The sequence below is a fragment of the Salvelinus sp. IW2-2015 genome, linkage group LG3, assembly GCF_002910315.2.
Source record: "Salvelinus sp. IW2-2015 linkage group LG3, ASM291031v2, whole genome shotgun sequence".
Taxonomy (NCBI): Eukaryota; Metazoa; Chordata; class Actinopteri; order Salmoniformes; family Salmonidae; genus Salvelinus; species Salvelinus sp. IW2-2015.
The window spans coordinates 20,059,963-20,069,736 of NC_036840.1; the positions used below are offsets into that span (position 1 = coordinate 20,059,963).

The 9,774-nt window shown below is 45.5% G+C and overlaps 1 protein-coding gene across 1 annotated transcript in view; it reads left to right on the plus strand.

The window, feature by feature from the left end:
- Positions 1-9,774, plus strand: part of col4a6 (collagen, type IV, alpha 6) — a 224,809-nt gene extending 215,035 nt beyond the window's left edge. Inside the window, exons 38-44 of the mRNA XM_070449551.1 lie at positions 3,989-4,150; positions 4,502-4,600; positions 4,782-4,928; positions 5,175-5,291; positions 5,579-5,770; positions 5,964-6,250; positions 6,566-9,774. Coding sequence (XP_070305652.1) covers positions 3,989-4,150; positions 4,502-4,600; positions 4,782-4,928; positions 5,175-5,291; positions 5,579-5,770; positions 5,964-6,250; positions 6,566-6,823 — 1,262 coding nt within the window. The 3' untranslated portion in view covers positions 6,824-9,774. The remainder of the gene's footprint in view (positions 1-3,988; positions 4,151-4,501; positions 4,601-4,781; positions 4,929-5,174; positions 5,292-5,578; positions 5,771-5,963; positions 6,251-6,565) is intronic.

The window sequence follows — 9,774 nt, forward strand, 5'->3', positions numbered from 1 at the left end:
AGGAATGGGCCAAAATTCACCCAACTTATTGTGGGAAGCTTGTGGAAGGCAACCAGAAACGTTTGACTCAAGTTAAACAATTTAAAGGCAATGCTACCAAATACTAATTGAGTGTATGTAAACTTCTGACCCACTGGGAACGTGATGAAATAAATAAAAGTAGAAATAAATAATTCTCTCTACTATTACTCTGACATTTCACATTCTTAAAATGAAGTGGTGATCCTAACTGACCGAAGACAGGGAATTTTTTACAAAGATTAAATGTCAGGAATTGTGAAAAACGGAGTTTGAATGTATTTGGCTACGGTGTATGTAAACTTCCGACTTCAACTGTAATGTTGCTGCTACCGTCTCTTATGACCGAAAATAACTTCTGGGCATCAGAACTGTGATTACACAACACGGACTTGCAGAATCGTTTTTTTTCCTTTAACGAATCCGATGAGCTCGATGTGAATGATATACTGCTTTCCCGGAAACAGGCCCAGATCCCCGTCATTTGCATGAAGAGAAGGCGGAGAAAAAGGGGCCAGAGGGCAGGCTGCCTTCTGAGAATTTGTAGTCGATCGACTAAACCCTCACTTCCTTCCATTCTGCTAGCAAACGTGCAATCTTTGGAAAATAAAATTGATGAACTACGTGGAAGATTAAACTACCAACGGGACATTCAAAACTGTAACATATTATGTTTCACGGAGTCGTGGCTGAACGACGACATTCTCAATGTACAGCTGGCTGCCGTTACGCTGTATCGGCAGGATAGAACAGCGACGTCTGGTAAGACAAGGGGCAGCGGACTATATATTTTTGTAAATAACAGCTGGTGCACGATATCTAAGGAAGTCTCAAGGTTTTGCTCGCCTGAGGTAGAGTATCTCATGATAAGCTGTAGACCTAGAGAGTTCTAATGTGTATTTTTCGTAGCTGTCTACAAACCACCACAGACTGATGCTGGCACTAAGACCGCACTGAATGAGCTGTATTCCGCCATAAGCAAACAGTAAAATTCCGGGGACTAGTAGCCGGGGACTTTAATGCAGGGAAACTTAAATCCGTCTTACCAAATTTCTATCAGCATGTTAAATGTGCAACCAGAAGGAAAAAACTCTGGACCACCTTTACTCCACACACAGAGACTCATACATTCCAGTCTGTGCTAGCAAAACAGTCCTGTAGCTTAGCATCTGCTTCATCTGACAACTTTTTTTATTGATCGAGTCACTGGTGCTTCCTGCTTTAATTTTTGCTTGTAAGCAGGAGGATAGAATTATGGTCAGATTTGCCAAATGGAAGGCAAGRMARWKKACAKCYRYGWCRYRGMTGTMMWYTKYCTTGCCTTCCATTTGGCAAATCTGACCATAATTCTATCCTCCTGCTTACAAGCAAAAATTAAAGCAGGAAGCACCAGTGACTCGATCAATAAAAAAAGTTGTCAGATGAAGCAGATGCTAAGCTACAGGACTGTTTTGCTAGCACAGACTGGAATGTGTCCCAGGATTCCTCCAATAGCATTGAAGAGTACGCCACATCAGTCATTGGTTTCATCAATAAGTGCATCGATGACGTCGTCCCCATAGTGACTGTACGTACATACCGCAACCAGAAGCCAGGCAACATCCGCACAAAGCTAAAGGCTAGATCTGCCGCTTTCAAGGAGCAGGACTCTAACCCGGAAGCTTATACGAAATCCCGCTATGCCCTCCGACAAACCATCAAACAGGCAAGCGTCAATACAGGACTAAGATCTAATTGTACTACACCGGCTCTGACGCTCGTCGGATGTGTCATGGTTTTCAAACCATTACAGACTACAAAGGGAAGCACAGCCAAGAGCTGCCCAGTGACATGAGCCTACCAGACGAGCTAAACTACTTATACACTCGCTTCGAGGAAAATAACACTGAAACATGCATGAGAGCACCAGCTGTTCTGGAAGACTGTGTGATCATGCTCTCCGCAGCAAATGTGAGTAAGACCTTTAAACAGGTCAACATTCACAAGGCCGCAGGGCCAGACAGATTACCAGGAAGTGTACTGCGAGCATGCGCTGACCAACTGGCAATTTTCTTCACTGACATTTTCAACCTCTCCCTTTCCGAGTCTGTAATACCAACATGTTTCAAGCAGAACACCATAGTTACTGTGCCCAAGAACACAAAGGTAACCTGCTAAATGACTACCGACCCATAGCACTCACGTCTGTAGCCATGAACTGCTTTGAAAGGCTGGTCATGGCTCACATCAACACCATTATCCCAGAAACCCTAGACCCACTCCAACTTGCATACCGCCAAAACAGATCCACAGATGATGCAATCTTTATTGCACTCCACACTGCCCTTTCCCACCTGGACAAAAGGAACACCTATGTGAGAATGCAATTCATTGACTACAGCTCAGCGTTCAACACCATGGTGCCCTTAAAGCTCATCAATAAGCTATGGACCCTGGGACTAAAGACCTCCCTCTGCAACTGGATCATGGACTTCCTGACGGGCCACCCCCAGGTAGGATAGGTAACAACACATCTGCCACGTTGATCCTCAACAAAGGGGCCCCTCAGGGGTGCGTGCTCTGTCCCCTCCTGTACTCCCTGTTCACTCATGACTGCACGGCAAGGCACGACTCCAACACCATCATTAAGTTTGTCGATGACACAACAGTGGTAGGTATGATCACCGATAACGACGAGACAGCCTATAGGGAGGAGGTCAGAGACCTGACCATGTGGTGCCAGGACAAAAACCTCTCCCTCAATGTGATCAAGACAAAGGAGATGATTGTGGACTACAGGAAAAAGAGGACCGAGCACTCCCCCATTCTCATCGACGGGGCTGTAGTGGAGCAGGTTGAGAGCTTCAAGTTCATTGGTGTCAACATCACCAACAAACTAACATGGTCCAAGCACACCAAGACAGTCATAAAGAGGGCACGACAAAACCTATTCTTCCCTCAGGAGACTGAAAAGATTTTGCATGGGTCCTCAGATCCTCAAAAGGTTCTACAGCTGTACCATCGAGAGCATCCTAACTGGTTTCATCACTGCCTGGTATGGCAACTGCTCGGCCTCTGACCGCAAGGCACTACAGAGGGCAGTGCGTACTGGGGCCAAGATTCCTGCCATCCATCCAGGACCTCTATACCAGGCGTTGACAGAGGAAGGCCCTAAAAATTGTCAAAGACACCAGCCACCCTAGTCACAGACTGTTCTCTCTGCTACCGCACGGCAAGCGGTACCGGAGCGCCAAGTCTATGTACAAGAGGCTTCTAAACAGCTTCTACCCCCAAGCCATAAGACTCCTGAACATCTAATCAAATGGCCACCCAGACTATTTGCATTGTCCCCCCCCCCCCCCTTTTACACTGCTGCTACTCTCTGTTGTTATCATCTATACATAGTTACTTTAATAACTCTACCTACATGTACATATTACCTCAACTAACCAGTGCCTCCGCACAATGACTCTGTACCAGTACGCCCCTGTATGTAGTCTCGCTATCGTTATTTTTCTGCTGGTCTTTAATTACTTGTTACTTTTATTTCTGATTTCTTATTTGTATTTTTTTTAAACTGCGTTGTTGGTTAGGGGCTTGTAAGTAAGCATTTCACTGTTGTATACGGCGCATGTGACTAATATGATTTGATTTGATCAGCTGAGATTTGTCTCCTTATATTCCTCCATCTCACTTTCCTCCTCTTTCTTCCATGTTCTTCTCCTCCTTTTTACTTTCCCCTCTATCTCTTTCCTCCCTACATCTCCCCATCTCTTACCACTCTATATCTATACCTAGTTTACTGAGTGTTAACATCTCCTCTCCCCTCTGTCCGTTCCTCCAGGTTGTCCTCTTCTCCTTCTCCTTCTCTCAATTTCTCCCTCTGAGTCATCTCTCATTCTCCTCCCTCCATCTAAATCGAACACTCTATAGACCTCTATACTGTGGCTAGTTCACTCTTGTGTTAATTGTTTATGGTCGGATCCTCCAGGTTACCGTGGTCCTCCAGGCCCCCCAGGCCCACCGGGGCCCGGTACAGCCCAAGGAGACAGAGGCGACTCTGGGCTATCTGGCATCCCTGGTACCCCTGGTAACCGTGGAGACCCTGGGGGTCCAGGTGGCCCAGGACGGGACGGAAACCCTGGATTCAAAGGTACAGGGATGACAAATCAATGTACTGTAATATCCATCAGAATGTGATTCAAAAGCAAGGTACAGTGATGATGGCTATCAGATTGAGGATGATTACCTTGATGGTAGCCTTATAGACTCAACAATATAGTTTCAAAAAAGGTTGATTTATTTCAAGTAAGATTCACTTTTGAATATCAACCTAAATTGGATGTTGATCTGAAACGTACAATTTGTCTGATGGGCACATTTGTTGACAACTCAATAAAGTATCAGCCAGAATTGGATGTTGATCTGACATTTTCTTACCCTGTAGTTGGTGTATCATGTGTCTGATGGCGTGTGTTGTACATGTTGTTGTTGTGTTGCCCAGGAGAGAGAGGTGACTCTGGGTACAGTGGAGCATCTGGACAAATGGGCTTCCCTGGAGATCCAGGATACTACGGTGGGAAAGGACCCAAAGGAAGGAGTGGTGAGAGACTTATCCTTTTAACACACACTGATCTTGAAGATGAAACACTTGTCTTTGTCAATTTGATTAATTAATTGTAAAAAATGTACCTCTCATTTTGCGTTCTCTCTCTCTCTCCCTTCCTCCCCATCCCCTTCCCCCCTCCTTTCCCCTCCTCACACTTCTCTCCCTCCCCCTCTAGGTAATACTGGTCGTAAGGGACCCCAAGGTATAACTTTCCCCTGGCAGGGCAACCGGACAACCTATGGAGACATGGGAGACCCCGGGGCCAACGGAGCTCCAGGGCCCGTGGGAGAAGCAGGCAATCCTGGCATGCCAGGCAGGGGGGGTGAGTAGCCTACTTAGAACAGCCAGAGGCCAGGCAGGGGGGTAAGTAACCTACTGGGACTATATTCACAAAGCATCTCAGAGAAGGAATATTGATCTAGGATCAGTTTTGCCTTGTGTGGATTCAGACGAACCACAGTCACCTCCTAATTCCATTTCAAGGATCAGTTTACACTACCCTGATCCAAACCTGACACATTAGGTATTAAAACATGAAGTGACATCAGATCCTCCTCCTCTGTTCCAGGTCCTAAAGGCAGGCCCGGCGCGGTAGGGAAGCTGGGGAGGAACGGAGGGTCAGGCCTGGACGGACCTCTGGGAGACTCTGGTACTCCTGGTTTCCCTGGACCTACCGGGTCACAAGGTGTGTGTGTGTGTGTGTGTATAGTGTCTACAGTATATTTGCCAACTGTGAGTATGAGTGTGTATCTAGAATGTCTGTATGTGAATCCGTCTGAACACACATCGACCTCTATACAACATGACAAGTCTTACATTGCTTTATAATCGCATCATAATGCATTATAGCCGGAGGTTTTAAGTAAAGTGATACACAACATTTGAACCTGTACTACTTACATACTCCCTCCCCACTTCTCCCCTCCCATCTCTTTTCACCTCCCCACTCTCTTCCTCTCCTCTCTCACCCAGGTCTGCCCGGTAAGCCTGGCCTGCAGGGTCCCCCAGGTAGTGTGGCGCGCAGCAGGAGTATTGGCTACACTCTGGTGAAGCACAGTCAGAACAACCAGGTGCCCATGTGTCCTCAGGGCATGGCTCAGCTCTGGGAAGGATACAGTCTGCTGTATGTTGAGGGGCAGGAGAAGGCCCATAACCAGGACCTCGGTGCGTCACACACACGCTTGCACACGCACACACACACACACACACACACACACACACAAGGGCAACATGAGCGATTATACAATTCGGGCAGGCAGAGCGACCTACAAAACCTGTGGAAAGCTCAACTTTATATCTCTCCTCCCCTACTCCCCCATCTCTCCCCCTTCTCTCCACCTCTCTCCCTCTCTCGCAGGTATGGCAGGCTCCTGCCTTCCCCGTTTCAGCACTGTCCCCTTCCTGTACTGCACGCCCAACGAGATCTGCTACTACGCCAGCCGCAACGACAAGTCCTATTGGCTGTCCACCACGGCACCCATCCCCATGATGCCGGTGGGAGAGGAGGCCATCAGCCAGTACATCAGCAGGTGCTCCGTGTGCGAGGCCTACTCCCAGCCTGTAGCTGTCCACTCACAGGACCTCACCATCCCTACCTGCCCTCCCGGCTGGAGATCCCTCTGGATCGGGTACTCCTTTCTCATGGTGAGTTGGGGGGGGGGATTAAGGCCAGATTTAATCCACTGTGCAATGTAGAGCGTTGTCGCCCAGAGTGCCTTCTTAAGCCAATATTCCTGCGTTTGCGATCACATTCATGGCAACCGCTGAAGATGTCGGCTCAATCGTAAAATTACCTTTAAATGTCAATCACTCTTTGAATCCTGGCCTATATTTTATTCTCTAATGAAAGCTAGTTCACTACCCAATAACTCCATAGTCTAAACCACCATCTAGAAACTAACACCTAGGTATTGTCTGGTCCCCTCCTCCTCTCTCTCTCTCTCCTTTCCCCCCATACAGCACACTGCTGCCGGGGCTGAGGGCGGCGGCCAGTCCCTGAGCTCTCCAGGGTCCTGTCTGGAAGACTTCCGCGCCACGCCCTTCATTGAGTGTAATGGGGCCAAGGGCACCTGCCACTACTTTGCCAACAAGTACAGCTTCTGGCTGACCACGGTTGAGCCTAACCGGGAGTTCGACCCCCCTCCGATGGACACACTGAAAGGAGGCAACCAACGCAGCCGAGTCAGTCGCTGTCAAGTCTGCAGCAAGATCTTGTAGCTGGGATAAGAGTCGAAGATGGAGAGATGGATAGAAGATATGGGAAATGAAAAAGAGAGAGACTGAAACAACAAAGGAGAGGGTGATGATTACTTATCAGAAAGGAAAAAGAGAGATGGAGGTGGAGATGGAGTAATTGAAATGATAAAAAATACAAAATAAACTTTGACTGACTGAATTTGAGCACCTCTCCTGCTTCATCTAGGGGTCTCACTAGGAGGGTGAGGGGCTCCTGAAGGAGCCGACGAGGGCCCTTTTGTGGGTTTAGGATGCCCTTCTATCGATGTAAGACAGAAAGGGATGGAGAGATGAGCGGTCTTGTTCGAAACTAGATTATTACTGACAGTGGTGCTATACTGTATGTTTCATGTGTCTTTATTTTGTTCTTTTCACGTTGCTATGGTTATGTGTCTGAAAACATTCACGGCTACCTCGGAGAGTGCAACCTCAAACCACCCCTTTGGCCTGCACTGAACCGCTTTCGCTTCCTGGGCTACATCCCAAATGGCCTATATAGTGCACTACCCATAGGACTCTGGTCCATAGTGGTGCATTACATAGGGAATATGATGCTATTTGGGATGAATGCGTTCTCTGCCGTTACAACTACATGCAGTCATGAACCTAAGAGACCTGTTAACTGCTATAGCTAGCCAACCGCTTTTCATACTCAAACACACACACACACCTATGATATCTATTATGTCTGCTTCAGTTAAGAGAAACAGTAAGTGTGTTATGATATGTGCTTGTGATTCTATTAGAAGCCAATATGTTCTTTTTTTTTTGGTGCTACCCTACCCTGGGACTCAACTTGACAACAGTTTTGAAAAAGACAAATCCATCACTTTTTAAATATTAGAATGAGTGGCATAGACAGATCGGGTGAGGTAACGTCATCCCATGCCGAATCACTTGGAAAAAATGGTGATACTTCTATTTATATAAGATCCCATTTATGCGTATGTTTAATGTATTGCGGTAATGTGAGTGCCTATAATTGGTATAAATCACAGGAGGCTGCTGAGGGGAGAACGGCTCACAGCAATGGCATGAACGGAGCGAATGGAATGGCATCAAACACATGGAAACCATGCGTTGCATGCATTTGATACCATTCCACTTATTCAGCTCCAGCCATTATTATGAGCCAGTCCTCCCCAATGAAGGTGCCACAAACCTCCTGTGGTATGAATGGAGTCAGTCTGTGCAGGTAAAGATCTGTAACTTGTGCGTTTCTTTTCAGTTTAGCTACAGCGGTGGAGGTTGAAGGTTCTAACCACCAACACCAGCCCCCCCCCCCCCCCACCCCCCCCCAATTCACTGCTGGAACACACACCATCTACACTGAACACACATGATTATTGTGACCATCTCCTTTTAAGGAGCACTCCTGTGCTCAGTGAGACCCTAATAGTGGAGTGTGTAATGTCACTGTCACTGTGTTAGACAGCTAACTTAGAGTTAAAGTAACTCAATGGTAGTTCCATGTTCCCAAGACCCACCCCTTTGTTTACAAATGCAGTTGTTAGGGGGGTTTCACACTTTGGGTGGAAACAGATATTGAATATTGCTACTTTAAACTCACCTCCTTCACTGACTGGAATGGGTGACCAAGCCTATAGTACATTGCACCAAATCATGTTGGCTTTGTAATTATTTAGAACCATCATTTTCTCCATGGGTCCACTCAGGTTATCGAGGTGAGGAGAGTAACTATCTTCGCTCCATTTTGTTTTGTGACCAAATTTGGGTTTTTATAAAACCCTCCACCACCCATACTTGAGCCAAAACATACAAGTACGCAGTAACTGCTTGGAAGGAATCACAAACTAACAACAAACACACCACACACACATTTCCTGTTACAATATTTGTTGTTGGACAGAAGCTTACTATCAATTTTATCAGAGCAAACGATAAGGCCTACTGTGTTGCTGTAGTCCCTATCTGCTCTCCTCAGTTCCTGTCATGTTGATGGATGCGTTCCAGTGCGACTACATTGCAGACGCCTGCCAGATCTCAAAACACCTGGATAGGTGATTAATATACCAGCTAGCCACATCATATGATCTAGCAATCTGATGCCAATGCAACGCTTGCAATGTAGGTGACCTGGAACGCAGCCACTGATGTTAAAAGTGCTGGGTGCCTTAAGTTGTAACCACTATTACCACTATGTCTAACACACAGGCCCATCTCTCATTGGTAGCCCTGAGTACATCTTTTTCAATTAGATTTTTTCTCATTTGTTGTTCTTTTGTCTGTAATCTAGATTGTAATTCTTATACTTCACTGTAATTATTCCTGGTTCAAAGGTTATTTACAAATATATTTTGGGGGAGATGATCTGTACATTCGATGATAGGAACGAAACAAAAAAAAATGTAGGATATGTTTTATATGGAAATATATAATTCTATGAGTATATTTGAATGACACAAAAAGATAAAAACACATTTTTTATTGTCACTGTTTTGACACTGACCTCTGTTGAATATATTCCACTGTCTTAAAAGGAATTTTGAGAACCTGAAAAATAAATATTTTTCATACAAATCCACATTTTACATGTATAACAGAGATGTATAACTGCAATGATTATGCAGACGTGCTACATTTTCCTCAGAGGACACAACAGATTTGGTCAAAAGTTGCAGTTTTGTGTTCACAATGAAATAAAAGCATTACAACTAACACAGATTCAGATTGAATGAAGAACGATGATTAGGATTGTTTGAGAGAAATTAAACACAATGATATACCACCTATACAGATCTAGACTACAGTATGTGTAAAAGGGTCCAAATTAAATATATGTTGTTTGATGTAGTGGATTTACCACATTTGAAGAGTGCAACATACCTAACCTAGTAGGTACTTAACACATAAAGTGCTGTGTGCTTAACAAGACAACATTAAAGTTTAACACTTAGGTGATAACACTTTTA